The 19,684-nt window shown below is 44.5% G+C and overlaps 1 protein-coding gene across 3 annotated transcripts in view; it reads left to right on the top strand.

The window, feature by feature from the left end:
- Nucleotides 1-16,025, top strand: part of SLC18A1 (solute carrier family 18 member A1) — a 41,954-nt gene extending 25,929 nt beyond the window's left edge. For 2 of the 3 annotated variants that reach the window (XM_055578675.1, XM_055578674.1), the window contains 6 exons: nucleotides 9,399-9,477; nucleotides 10,438-10,489; nucleotides 13,013-13,076; nucleotides 13,356-13,475; nucleotides 13,696-13,829; nucleotides 15,104-16,025. In XM_055578675.1, the coding sequence (XP_055434650.1) occupies nucleotides 9,399-9,477; nucleotides 10,438-10,489; nucleotides 13,013-13,076; nucleotides 13,356-13,475; nucleotides 13,696-13,829; nucleotides 15,104-15,217 (563 nt within the window). In that variant the 3' untranslated portion in view covers nucleotides 15,218-16,025. Of the gene's footprint in view, nucleotides 1-9,398; nucleotides 9,478-10,437; nucleotides 10,490-13,012; nucleotides 13,077-13,355; nucleotides 13,480-13,695; nucleotides 13,830-15,103 lie in introns of all 3 variants that reach the window. The other variant, XM_055578676.1, reaches the window with a different exon arrangement.
- Nucleotides 16,026-19,684: the final 3,659 nt, after the last annotated feature.

The raw sequence follows: 19,684 nt of genomic DNA, 5'->3' as shown, positions 1-19,684 counted from the left end.
TCAAATTGCCAACATCCACTGGATCATGGAAAAAGCAAGAGAGTTCCAGAAAAACATCTATTTCTGCTTTATTGACTATGCCAAAGCCTTTGACTGTGTGGATCACAATAAACTGTGGAAAATTCTGAAAGAGATGGGAATCCCAGACCACCTGATCTGCCTCTTGAGAAATTTGTATGCAGGTCAGGAAGCAAGAGTTAGAACTGGACATGGAACAACAGACTGGTTCCAAATAAGAAAAGGAGTATGTCAAGGCTATATATTGTCACCCTGTTTATTTAATTTATATGCAGAGTACATCATGAGAAATGCTGGACTGGAAGAAACACAAGCTGGAATCAATATTGCCGGGAGAAATATCAATAACCTCAGATATGCAGATGACACCACCCTTATGGCAGAAAGTGAACAGGAACTAAAAAGCCTCTTGATGAAAGTGAAAGTGGAGAGTGAAAAAGTTGGCTTAAAGTGGAGAGTGAAAAAGTTGGCTTAAAGCTCAACATTCAGAAAACGAAGATCATGGCATCCAGTCCCATCACTTCATGGGAAATAGATGGGGAAACAGTGGAAACAGTGTCAGACTTTGTTTTTCTGGGCTCCAAAATCACTGCAGATGGTGACTGCAGCTATGAAATTAAAAGACGCTTACTCCTTGGAAGGAAAGTTATGACCAACCTAGATAGCATATTCAAAAGCAGAGACATTACTTTACCAACAAAGGTTCGTCTAATTAAGGCTATGGTTTTTCCTGTGGTCATGTATGGATGTGAGAGTTGGACTGTGAAGAAGGCTGAACACTGAAGAATTGATGTTTTTGAACTGTGGTGTTGGAGAAGACTCTTGAGAGTCCCTTGGACTGCAAGGAGATCCAACCAGTCCATTCTGAAGGAGATCAGCCCTGGGATTTCTTTGGAAGGAATGATGCTAAAGCTGAAACTCCAGTACTTTGGCCACCTCATGTGAAGAGTTGACTCATTGGAAAAGACTCTGATACTGGGAGGGATTGGGGGCAAGAGGAGAAGGGGACAACAGAGGATGAGATGGCTGGATGGCATCACTGACTCGATGGATGTGAGTCTGAGTGAACTCCGGGAGTTGGGGATGGACAGGGAGGCCTGGCATGCTGCAATTCATGGGGTTGCAAAGAGTCGGACAGGACTGAGCGACTGATCTGATCTGATCTGATCTGAATATTTTAGTGTAGCTACCTGTAGGCTCTTCTTGAGGAGTAATTCGGTCCCAAGCTTCAATGGCCACTGTTTTTAATTGTTCATGCAACAAGGGAGGGCATTGTATTTGAGCTTCTATGGTATCAAATTGTCTGGCGTCAGTTAACATTTCAAAAGTAATTTGGTTTTGTGGAGTGCCAGCTCGAGCATTCTTGTTAGCATGATCTCTGGCTATATCATGAAACCACATTGTCCATTGAAGATATTCTCCTGGTTTAAGGCGAGCTTTTATTAAAGTTCACCAATCTTAGGGAATAAAGTTTCCAATAGAAGATGCCACAACATTTAGAAGCTCTTTAGTAAAAGGCAAATGTGGGTCATACATAGTTACAGCCTTTTTCATTTGTTGCATGTAAAAAAGATTGATACCATCATATTGAGGTATTTTGTGCCCTTGAGCATCAGGATTTCTTCAAACTGGAAAGACGGAGAAACCGTCACTGTCAGAAACTTGTGATTGCAAAGCCAGTACTTCAGAGAGCCTCTGTTGTGGAGGACAGCGAGTAAGTGCTAATTTTTTGCAAATATGAGTCTGTGTTAATGACTGATCATTATTATCTAAAAAAGTATTGCCGGTTTTAGTGTCAAAAGTTGTCTCAAGAAAGTCGTTGTTAGAATCATTAGATTCTAGCAAAGGAGAGACTTTTGGATTTGTGCCTGCTGGTGGAGGAGGAGCATTTGGAGCAGCTGAAGCAGGGCTTGTAGGAAAATTTTGAAATATTTTATGTTGTTTTAATTGGGCTTTTTGTAAAGTTTTTTTTTGTTTGTTTTTTTTTTTTTACATTTTTTTTAAATTTTATTTTATTTTTAGACTTTACATAACTGTATTAGTTTTGCCAAATATCAAAATGAATCTGCCACAGGTATACATGTGTTCCCCATCCTGAACCCTCCTCCCTCCTCCCTCCCCATTCCATCCCTCTGGGTCGTCCCAGTGCACCAGCCCCACGCATCCAGTATCGTGCATCGAACCTGGACTGGCACTCGTTTCATACATGATATTTTACATGTTTCAATGCCATTCTCCCAAATCTTCCCACCCTCTCCCTCTCTCACAGAGCCCATAAGACTGTTCTATACATCAGTGTCTCTTTTGCTGTCTCGTACACAGGGTTATTGTTACCATCTTTCTAAATTCCATATATATGCGTTAGTATACTGTATTGGTGTTTTTCTTTCTGGCTTACTTCACTCTGTATAATAGGCTCCAGTTTCATCCACCTCATTAGAACTGATTCAAATGTATTCTTTTTAATGGCTGAATAATACTCCATTGTGTATATGTACCACAGCTTTCTTATCCATTCATCTGCTGATGGACATCTAGGTTTCTTCCATGTCCTGGCTATTATAAACAGTGCTGCGATGAACATTGGGGTACTCGTGTCTCTTTCCCTTCTGGTTTCCTCAGTGTGTATGCCCATCAGTGGGATTGCTGGATCATAAGGCAGGTCTATTTCCAGTTTTTTAAGGAATCTCCACACTGTTCTCCATAGTGGCTGTACTAGTTTGCATTTTTGTAAAGTTTTATCATTTAATTTATATTCATGTAATAAGCGTTCTGTCTGTTGTCAAATATTGGGAGGGCTAGAATTTACCTTGAAATGGCAGAATTACAGCTTTAATGAGAGCCCATAGGAGCCAGAAATCAGTGGGAATATTTGTTCCTTGCCTGGAGGCTCATTCAACATTTTCTTTGACCCAGTGCCAAATTTCTAAATCAAAACTGCCTTTATCAGGGAACCAAGGATTGCACTCAACCATTGTTTGAAAGCAAGCCTCTATTCATTGGCACGAAACCAAAAGTCCCTGAGCTTTAAACAAATGGTGAGGTAAAGTAGAGAAATGATGGGGCTTTCCAGCCGTTTGACCCGTGTCTTAGTACTTACTGACCTCAATAGGTCCCGACCTCAATAGGTCTCTTGAGTCACTCTGTCAGAAATGCCACGTATGCCAGAGTCCCTGTTCTGGGCGCCACTTGTTGTGGTCCTTTAATGGACCGGAACCTGGTGGTCTGGAGTCGATGATAAGAAAGTGAAAGAGAGAGCCGGAGGGAAGGAAGGAGAGAGAGAGAAAGAAAGAAAGAAAGACACGGGGACCCAAGCTCTGATGGAGCAAAGGTGCTTCAATGATCTTTCTGTGAGTATATATAGGCTGTTGTACAAGAAATTTCTTTTGACAATGATAAAGATCAGAAAACCAAACGTACAACAACCGTTACCAAGGGAACAAGAGATTAATAATGGTCCCAGGTCAGGAGACAATCCATACCTCAAGAAAGAGGATCGAGACTAAGCAGTTTTGTTGTAAAGAGAATGTTTACTGAAGGAGATTCAAGCCTGTCTCACATAATGACCTCAGTCCTGGAAGCAGCTTGCTGTTCCACTGATAAGGAACAGAGGACTTATGAGAAACAGCAGGTAGGAATCCTCCTGTCAAACACTCCCTGATACCTATGCCCTCAGCCTCTTCTCTGAACGCTTCTTTCATCTTCTTGCCTTAAGACCTAAATGTTTTCTGAGAACACCATTTTCCCACACTCCCATTGATGGAAGTCCTGGGGCTTCCCTGGTACTTGAGATGGTAAAGAATCCACCTGAAATGCAGGAAACCCAGAAAGATCCCCTGGAGAAGGAAATGGCAAACCCACTCCAGTATTCTTGCCTGGAAAATCCCATGGACAGAGGAGACTGGTGGATTACAGTCTATGGGGTCACAAATCATCAGACACAACTGAGCGACTAAGCGCGTGTGCGCACACACACACACACATTCCTTCAGACTTGGCTTTCTTTTGCTGCTTCTAAGTCATTTCTTCCTCATTTTCCTTCAACTCTGATTCCCAGGGACTTCCCTGGTGGTCCAATGGTTAAGACTTTGTGCTTCTAAAGCCGTGGGGCAGAGGTTAGATATATCCCTGGTCAGGGAACCAAGATCCCACTGGTTCATGCTGCCTGGTACAGCCTCAAAGAAAAAAAGACCCTGATTCCATTGAAGATCATGTCATCAGATTGTACCACCCCACCCCTCTTCATTGCAATTATCTACTGATCCCTGAGGTGTCCCTTCTCTTTCATTAAATCCACCAACATCTGGTTCATATTCTTTTCACCTTTACTCTTGTCACCACTTTTGACTTTAGTATCCAGGTGGATAACTCTACCAACATCTCAGCCTATTCCTTAATCTACTTTCTTGCAATGACCTTCTCCTCTCCACCATAACCAATCAAAGTTTCTGTAATATGGACCTTGAAATCAACATTAATTGAAACACCTCTGAAATGTCAACTCCAGGTTATCACCTTCCGTATTCCCTGCTCGGGTCTTCTGATCAGTATCAGTTTAGTTGCTCAGTTGTGTCCGACTCTTTGTGACCCCATGGACTACAGCACGCCAGGCCTCCCTGTCCATCACCAACTCCAGCAGTTTACCCAAATTCATGTCCATCGAGTCGGTGATGCCATCCAACCATCTCATCCTCTGTCGTCTCCTTCTCCTCCCGCCTTCAATCTTTCCCAGCATCAGGGTCTTTTCAAATGAGTCAGCTCTCTGCATCAGGTGGCCAAAGTATTGGAGTTTCAGCTTCAACACCAGTCCTTCCAATGAATATTCAGGACTGATTTCCTTTAGGATGGACTGGTTGGATCTCCTTGCAGTCCAAGGGGACTCTCAAGAGTCTTCTCCAATACCACCAGGGTATTAGGTCTTCTAATATCCTTATATTAACACATTTTGGCTACACTGAGATCAGCAGTCCATTCAGTTCTCTCTCTGTTTACATCACTACTCATGTGTTCACTTCTTTCTTATTTATTTATTGGTTGTGAGGCATGTGGGATCTTAGTTCTTCAGCTAGGGATTGAACTCATATCCTTGGCATCAGAAACACAGAGTCTTAATCTCCAGACCACCAGAGATGTCCCTGCACTTCTTTCTTTACTAAGTTTGTAGTTCATATGATGAATCCGCATCCATCATTAATGTCACTCCTTTGAAAGCATTGTTAATGCCTTTGCCCCATCTGCTCTTCCTCTGGGATTGTCACATGAGAAGCCTTAAGTCTCGTTAAGTCTGTCTGGTTGCCCACTCCTTGCCTGCACCTGAACAGTGAAATGGGGCTATAGGAAAACACATACTTGGCTATTGGTCTCACCTTGTATCGATGGCCATAAATCTAAAATTAAAAAAAAAAAAAAAAAGAAATGAAAAGTTTTTAAAGAGGACAAGGAAAAAAAAAAAAAAGGCCATGAATCTAAAGTGGACTTTCACACTATCACTTAAAATAAATAATCTTTCTTTTAAGTCCCTAGTTTCATTCTTCCTACTTTCTGAAAGGACTGGCTTGCACTATTCCATTCAAACCTCCTCCACATTCTCATCCCTTCACCTTCATCATTCTCAACTCCTAGTCATTCATTGAGGAAATAGAAGCAACAAAAAGGGACCTTGCATGTTCTCATCACTAGATATACTTACTTCCCTGGACCTGTGTGCACATCTAGGGCCTTCTCTGTATGGTTGAAATGTTCCAACTCCTTCAGAGGCCAAACTTCTTTTTTCTTTCCTTTTCTTTTCCTTTCCCTTCTGGATTCCATCTCCTGTCATCTGTTTAACTAGCTACTATCACCTTTGCAATCACCTCCTCTTTTGTTAACTTTTAAAGGAAGGAGTCCCTGAAGGCTCAGACCATAGATGCATGTTCTCTCTCTGATCTTTCATGGGTCATCCCAGCCATTCCCCTGGCTTTAAGAATAGAATTGGTAGGGACTTCCTTGGTGATCCAGTGGCTGAGGCTCCACCCCACCAATGCAGGCAGCCCAGGTTTGATCCCTGGTCAGGTGGCTTCCCAGGTGGTGCTAGTGGTAAAGAATTTGCCTGTCAGTGCAGGAGATGTAAGAGACTCGGGTTAGATTCCTGGGTTGGGTAGATCCCCTGTAGAAGGAAATAGCAACCCACTCTAGTATTCTTAGGGCTTCCCTGGTAGCTCAGAGGTTAAAGCGTCTGCCTGCAATGCGGGAGACCAGGGTTCAATCCCTGGGTTGGGAAGATCCCCTGGAGAAAGAAATGGCAACCCACTCCAGTACTCTTGCCTGGAAAATCCCATGGATGGAGGAGCCTCAGTTCAGTTCAGTCGCTCAGTTGTGTCCGACTCTTTGCAACCCCATGAATCGCAGCATGCCAGGCCTCCCTGTCCATCACCAACTCCCGGAGTTCACCCAGACTCACGTCCATCGAGTCAGTGATGCCATCCAGCCATCTCATCCTCTGTCATCCCCTTCTCCTCCTTCCCCCAATCCCTCCCAGTATCAGAGTCTTTTCCAATGAGTCAACTCTTCACATGAGGTGGCCAAAGTATTGGAGTTTCAGCTTTAGCATCATTCCATCTAAAGAAATCCCAGGACTGATCTCCTTCAGAATGGACTGGTTGGATTTCCTTGAAGTCCAAGGGACTCTCAAGCGTCTTCTCCAACACCACAGTTCAAAAGCATCAATTCTTCGGCACTCAGCCTTCTTCACAGTCCAACTCTCACATCCAAACATGACCACAGGAAAAACCATAGCCTTGACTAGATGAACCTTTGTTGGTAAAGTAATGTCTCTGCTTTTGAATATGCTATCTAGGTTGGTCATAACTTTCCTTCCAAGGAGTAACCGTCTTTTAATTTCATGGCTGCAGTCACCATCTCCAAAATCATCTGCAGTGATTTTGGAGCCCCCAAAAATAAAGTCTGACACTGTTTCCACTGTTTCCCCATCTATTTCCCATGAAGTGATGGGGCCGGATGCCATGATCTTCGTTTTCTGAATGTTGAGCTTTAAGCCAACTTTTTCAGTCTCCACTTTCACTTTCATCAAGAGGCTTTTGAGTTCCTTTTCACTTTCTGCCATAAGGGTGGTGTCATCTGCATATCTGAGGTTATTGATATTTCTCCCGGCAATCTTGATTCCAGCTTGTGCTTCTTCCAGTCCAGCATTTCTCATGATGTACTCTGCATATAAGTTAAATAAGCAGGGTGACAATATACAGCCTTGACATACTCCTTTTCCTATGGTAGGCTACAATCCATGGGGTCACAAAGAGTCGGACACGACTGAGCAACTTCACTTTCACATGGATGGAGGACCCTGAAGGGCTACAGTCCATGGGGTTGCAAAGAGTCTGACACAACTGAGTACACGTACACAAACACAGGGAACTAGATCCCACAAGCTGCAACTAAAGATAGTGTATACTGCAGCGAAGATTTCCCATCACAAAATTAAGACCCAACACAGACAAATAAATAAATATTAAAAAAAAGAAAACTAATTTATAAACCAATTAGTTGAACCCTTTTATTTTTCTTTAGGATCTCTCTTCAGAACTGGAGACTTGTCCATTCAATAAGCCTTCCTATTTGCATTAGGTGTTTTTGTTTGTTTTTCCTGCTAAAAAAACCCTGTTTTGGTTATTCAGTTCTCAGTTTAAATACTACCTCCTCAAAGGAGTCTCCCCTAACCCCCTGAATCTACGTTATCCCTTATTCCTGGTCACTCTTCCATATCACCACTTTAAACTTTCTTCACAGAACTTATCACTGTCTAAGTCATCTTTTTTCATTTATTTATTTACTTGTTTGTTGTCTATCTCCCTCCCTTGGAATGTAAGCTCCCTGGAGGCTAGGATTTTGTCTATTTTATTCACTCTTCTAATCTTGGTTCCTGGAATACCTGCTACATAGTAAAAGCTCATTTAAAATACTGAAAAAATGAAATAAAAAATAAGACTCAGAGAGGGTAAATTTCCCATGGTCACAGAGTGGTTAAGCCACAGTTTGAACCCAGCAGCAAAGCCCATGCTCCAGGATGCTTGACTCTATTTTCACAAAAAACAATGGGACAAAGGCTTCAGTTTACAATATTCTTTTACATTTATTAATATCTAATTTGCTTCTTCATGTAATCTAGTGTGATAGAACCACAGCTTTGTGTTTACTGGATGTGCATACCAAAGATCAGAAAGGTTTAGTAACTTATTCAAAGTCACCATCAGAGGGAATTCCCTGGCCGTCCAGTGCTGGACCAGGACTCCATGTTTCCACTGCAGAGGGCATGGGTTCAGTCCCTGGTTGGGGAACTAAGTTTCCACAAGCTGTGTGGTGTGGCCAAAAATAAAAGGCATTGTTAGAGCAATAGAAGAGCAGGTAAATAATAAGGCAGAAATTTTACTTCCCAGGAAGTATGTACTGTATGTCTTTCTCTAAAGCTCATGCTCTTATGCTGATAATCACGGGTATTTTATACATGAGAATGGCTCAGCAAAGTCATTCATCAGGAAGTCTAAGAGGGGAGCTAGAGGGGGACGTGATGTTAAATGTGTTTGTTCAGTCACTAAGTTGGTTTAACTCTGCGACTAAACCAGAGTTGGTTAAACTCTGGTTTAACCCTATGGACTGCAGCCTGCCAGTCTTCCCTGTCCTTCACTGTTTTCTCGGAGTTTACTCAAACTCATCTCCATTGAGTTGGTGGTGCCATCCAACCGTCTCATCCTCTGTCATCCCCTTCTCCTCCTGCCCTCATTCTTTCCCAGCATCAGGGTTTTTTCCAATGAGTCAGTTCTTCACATCAGGTGGCCAAAGTATTAGAGCTTCAGCATCAGTACTTCCAATGAATATTCAGGGGGTTGATTTCCTTTAGGATTGATTGGTTTGATCTCCCTACAGTCCAAGGGACTCTCAAGAGTCTTCTCCAGTACCACAATTTGATAGCATCAGTTCGTCAGTGCTCAGCTTTCTTTATGGTCCAGCTCTCACATCTGTACATGACTACTGAAAAAACCATAGCTTTGACTATATGGACCTTAGTCAGCAAAGTGATGCCTCTGCTTTTTAATACTCTATCTAGGTTTGTCGTAGCTTTTCTTCCAAGGAGCAAGTGTCTTTTAATTTCCTAGCTGAAGTCACTGTCTGCAGTGATTTTGGAGCCCAAGAAAATCTAAACAAAGCCCTGCTCTTGAGGACAGCAGAGGCGTGGGAGCCCTATGTCATCTGCTCTGGGTTTGCCCAGGGATCTCTAACCCACAAAACAATGGTTTGGGATCCTTGAAGGTAATGGGGAGACCTCACTGTCTTGTAAGACCCAGGATGTTTCAGAGCAGCCTAAGGTGAGGACCTGTGTCTTTCTGCAGGTCTAGCCTTCTTGCCCGCCAGCGTGTCCTACCTCATTGGCACCAGCCTCTTTGGTGTGCTGGCCAACAAGATGGGTCGGTATGTAGCCTGGGGATCTGGGAAAAGTCAGATGGGAGAGTCTTCTGAGGTGTTCCCTGCACCTGGGATGATGGATGATAGCTTGTCAGAGGTTGAAAATTTAGAACAAGTACCAGCAGATGCTTGTTCTAAGGGTGGGAATGGATAGCTGGTGAGGGCAGTATAGAGAAAGGGTTGGTCCTGAGCTTGTTGCTATGGAAGATGCAGTGAATATATGAGGGGCAACCTTTACTTTCCAGATGTTTGTTGTCCAGTTGAAGAGATAAAATAAACTCCACAGAGAACAGGTATGGAGAAAACAGTACCCAGAGACAGGTGGTTGTCAAACTGCTTTCCATGGAGCCCCAGGGAACTCTCCAAAGGCCACCAAGTGTAAAAAGGGTTGGGGGCTAAGAGGTATAAGTCTGAATTTCTTTCCTCCAACTACAGTGAGAACAGCTTTAATTTTACCTTTGGAGTGTGATGTAAAAATTTGAAAAGTAATTTTAAAAAACATTTCCATAGGAAATCAGAGAAGGAAGGAAGTTTGGTGTGTTTTTGTGGTTTTTGAGATGGACCCTGAAGACCAGATAGAATATGTATTGATGAGAGATATAGGCTGAGTTAAGCAACAGCAACATTAAGTTAGAGCATTGTTCCCAAGGGGAAAGGACCTTCTGAGTCAACTGATTCCTCTTCTAAGGGAAGGAAGACCGTGTCTCATTGTTCCTTGTCTGCTTCTACTCTGGGAAGAGGTGTGGAGCCAGGGAAGAGATGAGGGGTGAATAAGGGACTGGGGAAGGGCTCACCTGAGTACAAACTGGTCCTGTAGAGATGTGTTTATCTTCTCACATCCCAACGGGTTCCTGGAATTAGGGATAGCAGGACTGGCCAGTGAGTTGGTGATGGGTAGCAAGTGGAAGGAATCTCAACCCTTAGCGCTGTTTGAAAAATGCTGTTTTGTTTTTTTTTTTTTCTTAGGTGGCTATGCTCCCTGATTGGGATGTTGGTAGTAGGTACCAGCTTACTTTGTGTAAGTATAATAAGGTCTTTTGGGGAGAGTCAAAGGGTGGGGAGAGTGTCAGACACTTAAAGACAATTTTCCTTTGAAATGAGCAGAGGATTGATTTGGCAAGGACTGTCAGAAAGACTGTTTCTGTGTAGGTAGGAATTTACCCCTGGGGGAGATGCTATGCCATCCCACTGAAAGGAGTTGGGGAAGGAGAGGGAGAGGGCAGTGGGGGCAGCTGAAGACAGAAATCTGAGGCTTTATGGATGGCCACATGAAGCAATGGGCTTCTCAGGTGGCACTAGTGGTAAGAGAACCTGCCTGCCAATGCAGGAGATGAGAGAGATGGGAGTTCAATCCCTGGGTCAGGAAGATCTCCTGGAGGAGGAAGTGGAAACCCATTCCAGTATTCTTGCCTGTAGAATCTCATGGATGGAGGAGCCTGGTGGGCTACAGTCCACAGGGTCACACAGAGTCAGACATGACTGAAGTGACTTAGCGTGCATGTACGTGAAGCAATACACGTTGGCATCTATTTTTGGGGTCTGTAGAATGGTGCATTTCATGCCTTCACTTACATACCTCACAGTGACAGGATCCCAGGAGCCACTAGAGGAACCATTATCTGTGCTTCCATCTCTAGCACCAGGGTGTTTGGTAGAGGAAGAAAGAAAGAAGGGCCTTTCTATTTCCAGGAGTCCCCTCCAAGCCCTCTAAACCTACATTTTCTCCTCTCCAGCATGGAGATCAGAAGCACCCTTGCCTCCTAGGCTTGAGGGGGGATGAGATGGCTGCAAAGCCCTGAGTACAGTGCTCAAGAAAGGCAGGAAGTCCTGATTGGGGTCTGGCTCCAGTCCCAGCTTGGCCATTTGTTGCTCATGTGACTCTGAGTTCATTACATCACCTCCCTTGGCTCAGCATCCACATCTGTGTACAGGGGATTCTGATGCCATCTCAAAGGATTACCCAGACCAAAACTGCAGTGGTGTCTGGCTCATAGGGAGCCCACTGTGAATCTTAACCAGTACTAGTAATGAAATAGAAATATCCCCCATGGGCTTCCCTCGTGGCTCAGTGATAAAGAATCCTCCTGCCAATGCAGGAGACGTGGCTCGATCCCTGGTCTGGGAAGATCCCATATGCTGTGGAACAACTAAGCCCATGTGCCACAACTATTGAAGCCTGCGTGCTTAAAGCCTGTGCTCCACAACAAGAGAAGCCACCACAGTGAGAAGCCCACACTGCAATGAAGAATAGCCACTGCTCACTGTAACTAGAGGAAAAAAAAAAGCCCACTTGGCAACAAAGACCTAGCACATCAATAAATAAATAAAATTTAAAAAGAAATAATTAAAAAAATTAATTCATTCCTAAGACCCTGTTTTTAGCTAATGACATCTAAATGGTATGTAAAACCTCTCAGGGGTGAGTATGCAAGTGTAGCAGGTGTAGAGACAAATGCCCAGGGAGGGAGGTAAGGACCCAGCAAGAGGAAAACAAGGCTTCCGTTGGGGATCGGGAGGGTAAGAGAATGAATGTCACAAGCCGCTGAAGCAGCAACACAAACCACGCCACCTGCCCCTCTAGCTGTGGGTAATTGGTTGTTGGCGACTCTTTGTCTTCTTGGTCCACTGGCTTCAAGTCAGGGTTTTACTAAAACCTCTGTATGCGTCTCTACTTCTGCCTTGCAAATAGATTCATCTGTACCATTTTTCTAGATTCCACATATATGCGTTAATATATAGTATTTGTTTTTCTCTTTCTGACTTACTTCACTCTGTATGACAGACTCAGTGCCCAGAGGCACAGACACAGACAGGGGTGGGGATGGGGGGAAGGGAAGGTGGGATGAATCAGGAGATTGGAACCGACATATATACACTACTGTGTGTTAAATAGCTAGCTAGTGAGAAGCTCCTGTATAGCACAGGGAGCTCAGCTCGGTGCTCTATGATGATCTAGAGGGGTGGGATGGGGAGGAGAGGGGAGGGAGGTGCAAGAGAGAGAGGATGTATGTATGCATATGGCTGATTCAGTTCATTGTACAGAGGAAACTAACATAGCACTGTAAAGCAAGTATACACCAATTAAAAAAAAGATATAAAATATAAAAAAATAACACCACCACCACCTGTGGATGATATTGCAGGTAGAAAAGAGAGGAAACTCCACTCTAGGTATAATGAGGACAGAAGTGTGTGTCTGGGTGGAGGGGGTAGAGGAAGGGGAGGGAGAGTCCATAGGCCATTCATTGCTGTGACTCCAGGGTCAAACCTGAGGATCACACTTGATCTCACTGCTTATGTTCTGAAACTCTTGATGGGACATTGAACCCAAATGGCACCAGTTTAGATTTCATCTCTGTAAATGGAAGTAAAGATTCTTTTTCATCAGAGGTGTAAGAATCAAGAGATAACACACATGGCACACTGTACCTGGTTGATAAATGCATTTCGTAGGAAAACCCTTTGTTTTTGTGCTGTCCCACCTGACCCCCCCCCTCCCCTCACCAGATTCCTGATAATTCTTCCTCCTTTCCTCCTATAGGTTCCTCTGGCTCATGATATTTTTGGTCTCATTGGCCCCAATGCGGGGCTTGGCATTTCCATAGGTAAGAAGTACCCTTAAAGGAGACCGGAAGCTCCTGAATATCGGCTCGGGGTCAGATCAGAGGGGGTACATGGAAAGGCAGGGGGGATAGGAGAGAAGCTGGCAGGGGTGTCGAGAGACAGGCTCATGACTCCTGGTGGGAACGAGTGTCAGTGAAGAGGGAGGACAGACAGCTGGCAGAGACAGTGGAGTAAAGCGGGAGGGGCGGAAGGGGATGTTACAGACAGGGAGGGGGCTGTGTGTAGGACTCACGGCCGTGCCCTACTTGCTCTGACCACAGGCATGGTGGATTCTTCTATGATGCCCATCATGGGACACTTGGTGGACCTGCGCCATGCCCCGGTCTATGGCAGTGTCTATGCCATCGCTGATGTGGCTTTTTGCATGGGCTTTGCAGTAGGTATGTTGGCAGAGAGACAGAACACCAGGACCTGGTAACCCAAATCTCCCTTTATGGGCTGTTTACCTGCCCATAAAGTGGAGCCAAGAGGCTGGTCCTCCTAAGGTTCTGAGATATTTGGCCCTGGGGCATCCTCTGGGTCACCTTTGGCCCCTAGCATTGTGTCCTCCAAGCGATCAAGAATCAATAGATGCTTGCAGATTTGCTTTATTCCTCACAGGTCCATCCACCGGGGGTGCCATTGTGCGGGCCATTGGCTTCCCCTGGCTCATGGTCATCATTGGGGTCACTGACATCATCTACGCTCCTCTCTGCTACTACTTGAGGAGCCCCCCTGCCAAGGAGGAGAAGCTTGTAAGGGGCTCTAACTACTGCTGAAAAAATAATTTGTTTCTTTCATGCCTCTCTCGTCCCTTTTAATTCAGTGCTTCTTTTTTTATATATCTGTTTTTATTTATTTATTTGACTGTGCTAGGTCTTAGTTGTGGCATGTGGGACCTTACTTGTGGCATATGGAATCTAGTTCCATGACCAAGGATTAAACCCAGGTCCCCTGCTTTGGGAGCGCTGAGTCTTAACCACTGGACCACCTGGGAAATCCCTATTTTGTGCTCCTATTTCCTCTCTCTTTGATAGGCTCTCTGCTCTGCCATGTTTTCTGATTCCCCTTTCATCTCTTCCTTACTTTTTGTCCCCTTCCTTACTTTTTCCTTCTCTACACAACCACTTTACACTGTTACACTGGTCAGTTAGAAAGGGTCCTAAGTACAGAAGGAAATGGGAGGCTTGTAATGCGTTGGGGTCAAGGACCATCAAAGGCATCATGTGCTTGCAGTACTTACTAGCAAAGTGTGAATTGCCAAATCATGCCCACAACATGGACAGAATTCCACTGGGCACATTCATGCATTCATTCATTCACTCACATCTGTCATTATCCTTATTAGGTCTTTTCCTAAAGTACTAACAGCCCAGGGGAGAGAACCACAACAGATTATTTTAGTTAATAGGTACTTTCTTCTTACTGCCGCAGGAGCACCTTGAGGGTCTGGGTGGGTTGGGGGCAGATGTGTGAAGTGACATGCTAAGTCATTTAAGTCATGTCTGACTCTTTGCAACACATGGACTCTAGCCCGCCAGGCTCCTCTGTCCATGGGATTCTCCAGGCAAGAATACTGGAGTGTGTTGCCATCCCCTCCTCCAGGGGATCTTCCTGACCCAGGGATTGAGCCCATGTCTCTTACATTTCCTGCATTGGCAGGTGGGTTCTTTATCACTAGTGCCACCTGGTAAGCCCAAGGGTGTGGATGTGGAGGCTGCTTAAAGGAACAGAAAAAGATAGGAAAGTCCAATTAGGGGTGATGCCCATTTCAGCTGGCTCCCAGCTATAGCCTGTGCTGCTGCTATTAGGATTCAATGAAAAGCTTATCAGATGATTGTCTTGACCAGCATGGCTCCACCTGGTGCTTTGGGTGGACTGTGCACACATAGGAAGCAGAACGAGGGTCCTTTTCTGGTTCCTTGAGTCTTTTCTGAGCAGCCCTAGACTTGGATGAGCTAGTTTGGGAGGGGGAAGGGGAAGCTGGTGAGAGACGGGCAGTGATTTCTCTTCCTGCTTCTTGCTGCAGGCAGTTCTGAGCCAGGACTGCCCCATGGAGACCCGGATGTATGCAGCCGAGAAGCACACAAGGCAGTTTCCTCTGGGGGAGGACAGCGATGAGGAGCCTGGCTGTGAGGAGTAGCTGCAGAAACAGGCCCCTGGACCTTGTCGCATGAGCCTCAGACTTCAGTGACCACTTTGTTCCTGGACCTAGATCACCATGGACTGTTCAATAAGCTTCACATCTATCTCCCCTGGTGTCTCCTTTCCTCCCCTCCCATGGGTGCTGTCCCCAGGTTCTCTCCTCTCCTGTGTCATTCACAGCTCTCCCTCTAAGCTTTGATGCCTCAGCTGGCCCACCTTTGGTGGGAGGACAGAATGCTGTTTCTTCCTCGGCTTCTGTAAGGCTGTGATGGGTTCTGCGAGGAGTGACTCATTTCATGGAGGCGGCAGTGAGCATTGTGTTCCCTGAAACCAGCGGGGTGGCTGACAAACCTCATTTCATCTGTTATCTGATTTTCTCTGGCAACTTCCCAACAGTCTATAAGAGTTCTGTTATCTGTTCCTCGATGTAGTCTTCCCTGAGTTTCCCTAGATGAGTTAAAGCGTCCTCAACCCTGTACTGCTGCTACGTGGTCAACTGTGGGCATCCTTGGGCTGTTTTTTTCTAAGCTGAGGGTTTTCTCTGTGGCCAGACCTACAGCTGCTGAAATCAGTCTGTCTTCAGTGACAGGAGGGCTCCTATATTCTTCATTACCAAGGGGAACTGGAAAAAATCTGCTTCTCTTATGCTTGAGTTACTGACATTCTCATGATGTCCCCTGTGGGCTTTGTCTGCCTTACCTTAAATTTCTTAGATTCTGAGAAATAAATATAGGAGGAGAGAAAATGCGATTTCATGGGAAGAAGTAAAGCAGCTGTGCTAAAATCCCTTCCAACGGTGGGTTTCCTAACACAAGGATTATAATGAGGCATTGTTCACATTTGCTAATGACTAAATTATTCCCTAATGCAGACATGGCAAACTTTTATAGCATAGGAGAGTGTGGATGGAAGTATAGTAGGTCCTATAAATATTTTGACATTTAGCAAAAAATTTTTTGAAATAGTTGCTAAAACATAAGATTTCAAAGAGATGGGAGACACAGCAGTTACCTTCAAGTAGCTTCCTATCCCTTTAGGCAAACTGGATATATGCGTATGTGCTCAGTCACTCAATTGTGCTCAACTCTTTGCAACCCCATGAGCTGAAGCCTGCCAGGCTTCTTGGTCCTTGGGATTTCCTAAGCAAGAATACTGGAGCGGGTTGCCTTTTCTCCACCACAGGATCCTCCTGACCCAGGGATCAAACCCACATCTCTTGTGTCTGTCTCCTGCATTGGCAGGCAGATTCTTTGCCACTAGTGCCACTTGGGAAGCTCCAAAGTGGGTATACACCAAATAAAAATGATCAGCGCTGCAAGTTTGTATATACTCTATATTCCAGAATAAAGAGGCAGGGATGCTCATGGTCTGGGTGGGGAATAATGGTGGAGATGGAGGCAGAGGCAGGAATGGAAAGACCCACAGGCACAGACTTGGGGTTCCTGGATGTTAGATTGGGGGTGATCAGACTTTACTCTGGAATGGTGCCTGGCTTTGATGATGGAACTCCTCTGCAAGAGTTTGGTGGGTTTAGTGCAAGCCCTGAATCATCAGAGCACATTCCAGCTGAACCTCAATGAATTCATACCACTTGGACAATGGGTATGTGATTTATGGATGTGTTTTTAGGGAGTTGGCATTAACTAGACTTACTTGATTTGCAAAACCCCACTTACCTCATCATACTTATATCGACATTTAGTCAGGATGATATTATCTCAGATTTTGTAGGAGCTCAAAGATAAGATTAGGAAAAAAAATATGGAATCTGAGACTGCAAATTTAGACTGAGCGTGTGGCCACTGTGACTCTTATACAAGGTGGGAGTGGAGTAGGGTAGGGTGTGGAGGCATCGGGGCACTGACAGTGGTGTGTGCGTGCATGTGTGCTAAGTCGCTTCAGTCGCGTCCGACTCTGTGACCTCATGGACTAGCCCACCAGGCTCCTCTGTCCCTGGGATTCTCCAGGCAAGAATACTGAAGTGGGTTACCATGCCCTCCTCCAGGGGATCTTCCGGACCCAGGGGTCGAACCCAGGTCTCCTGCATTGCAAGCAGATTCTTTATCATTTGAGCCACCAGGGAAGCATGACAACAATACACTGCTGATTCTCACATCCACACAGAGGACAATTTATAATAAAGGACAGGCTTGTTACAGAAATTGTTCACACATTAAAGAAATAAGAAGAAAAAAAAGAAATAGGAAGAGTTTTTAAAGGAGTAATCCATCTTTAACTTGCCAGTTAACATTTAGCAATTTAAAACACATTTAAGGAAAAACAATGGATGCAGTTTAGTCAGTCTTTCAAAATAATGTTGATAAGAGTCAACACCAAACACTACAAAGTAAGTCAGGACACGTTTTTTTTTTTTTTTAATTATAGGTCAGAAATAGGTAAAAAAAATATAGCCTATATATGGAAGATTATTTTAAAAAAGAGAATCCCATAAAAATAGAAAATGAATTAGTCTTTATTAATGCTTTTACCAGTGATATTAGGAAAAGAATTCATGGTAGATGTTCACATTCACAGGTGACACTAAATTCTTTTAAAAATGAAAATACCAACCCAGCAAAAATGAGCAATAAGAAGTTTTTTTTATTTGGTTTTTAGTTTGGGGTGGTGGGTGTGTGTGTGTGTGTGTGTGTGTGTGTGTGTGTGTGTGAAAGTAGCATAAAGTTTAGATGGCCTCTACCATGGCAAGGTTGAAGAGTCTTATGAAAGGGAGGAGCTGCAGAGGCAGAGACTATAAACACATTTATAGGGTGAGAAGCTCAAACTACCAATTAGATGCAACAAAGGAGACAGTGGAACTCAAACTATTGTGCTCAATTTGTTGTTTAGTCACTAAGTCATGTCTGACTCTTTGCGATCCCATGGACTGTAGCAAGCCAGGCTTCCCTGTCCTTCACTATCTCCAGGAATTTGCTTAAATTCATGTCCATTGAATCAGTGATGCTATCCAATCACCAACAGGCCAGAAAAATACTGGGTTTCTCAGAGTGTTGGAAACAAATCAGGCGATATTTTTATTTCCAAAGTACAAAAACTGAGTGGAATCCAGAGCTCCACAAATTAAGGCAGGAACTGTGAAGCGGGAGAAAATACAGAAGAGGCACATGAGAGGATAGACGAGTGGCAGGGAGAGTGGTGTGAAGAGAGACAGGAACATTCTTCTAGAGAGGGACCAAACCCAAAGGGTAGTCAGTGAAAGAGCTAAAACTTTTAAGAGAGACCCCGTCTGGGTGGCCACTGAGTCTCAGAACACTTCTATAAAGGGCTATTTCAAATACACTATAGAGGGCTTCTCTGGTGGTCCAGTGGTTAAGAGTTCGGCTTGCAGTGCAGAGGACACCCGTTCAGTTCCTGGTCCAGGAAGATCCCACATACTGAGAAGCAACTAGGCCCAAGTACCACAATGACTGAGCCCCCAGGCCTAGAGCCCGTGCTCAGAAACAAGAGAAAACACTGCAATGAGAAGCCTGTGCACCACAACTGGAGAGTAATCCCTTCACAGCAACAAAGACCCAGAGCAGCCAAAAATAATAAATAAATAAAAATTATTAAAAAAAAAAAAAGCACTACAGAGCTTAAGGCAAGAGTTAATATTGGAGAATATTATCCCCACTCGGTTGTTTTACTTTATGGAGTATCATGACTCCAAGATATAGCCCAAACTGAAAAAAATAAATTTTCTAGGAAAATTTAAGTGTTTCTGGAGGCAACCCTATAATGCTCATGTAAGTCAATTCTCTGAGGCTGACCTGAAGAAAGGGTAACATAGTCCTTCCATACAGCATTCCTGGGTGGCCTGAATCTGTCTCTGTCATCTCCAATACCTGTTGGTCCTTCACCTGTAGACTGAGCTTTGTGGGTGATGCACCAGGGTTGCTGTATCACATCAATTAGTCATGCTGAGTTCACTTGTACCATTTTGCTGAGAGGAGCACAACTTTCTCTGGAACAAGGGAGGATTGAAACAAGTGGCTTTGGCACATAGCACCCTGCTCCCTTGCTGTGAGGGTCTTGAGAGGAATGCTGAGGTCACAAGGTGATAGAAGGAAGACCAGATCAAGAGTAAACAGACCTGATCCTAGTCCTGCTTGGCCACTAGCCAGCTACGTGTCCTGGGACGGGTCATTTCACACCTCTGGGCCCTAGCATGCCCTCACCCTGCAAATCTGGCTTTCTGTGGTTCCATCTCGCTACTGGCTTATTTTGGGTGCCATCTGCAGTTAGTGCCAGGAGTGGGTCCTGTGTGAAGGGCCTGAGTCAGAGACTCAGTCCATCCATTGCTCCAGCAGCACCTCAGAAATACAAATGTGACTTGAGGCTTGAGTTCCTGTATTCAGGAGATTATTGTAAATAGAATATGTTCGTCCTCCTTCTCCTCCTCTTTTTCTTCCTCCCCATCCTCCTCACCCACCTGTTCTTCCTCCCCTTTCCCCCTTTCTTCTTTGTT

The sequence above is a fragment of the Bubalus kerabau genome, chromosome 4, assembly GCF_029407905.1.
Source record: "Bubalus kerabau isolate K-KA32 ecotype Philippines breed swamp buffalo chromosome 4, PCC_UOA_SB_1v2, whole genome shotgun sequence".
Lineage (NCBI taxonomy): Eukaryota > Metazoa > Chordata > Mammalia > Artiodactyla > Bovidae > Bubalus > Bubalus kerabau.
Note: the sequence above shows the minus strand (reverse complement) of the source record. Positions and strands in the feature narration are given on the sequence as shown.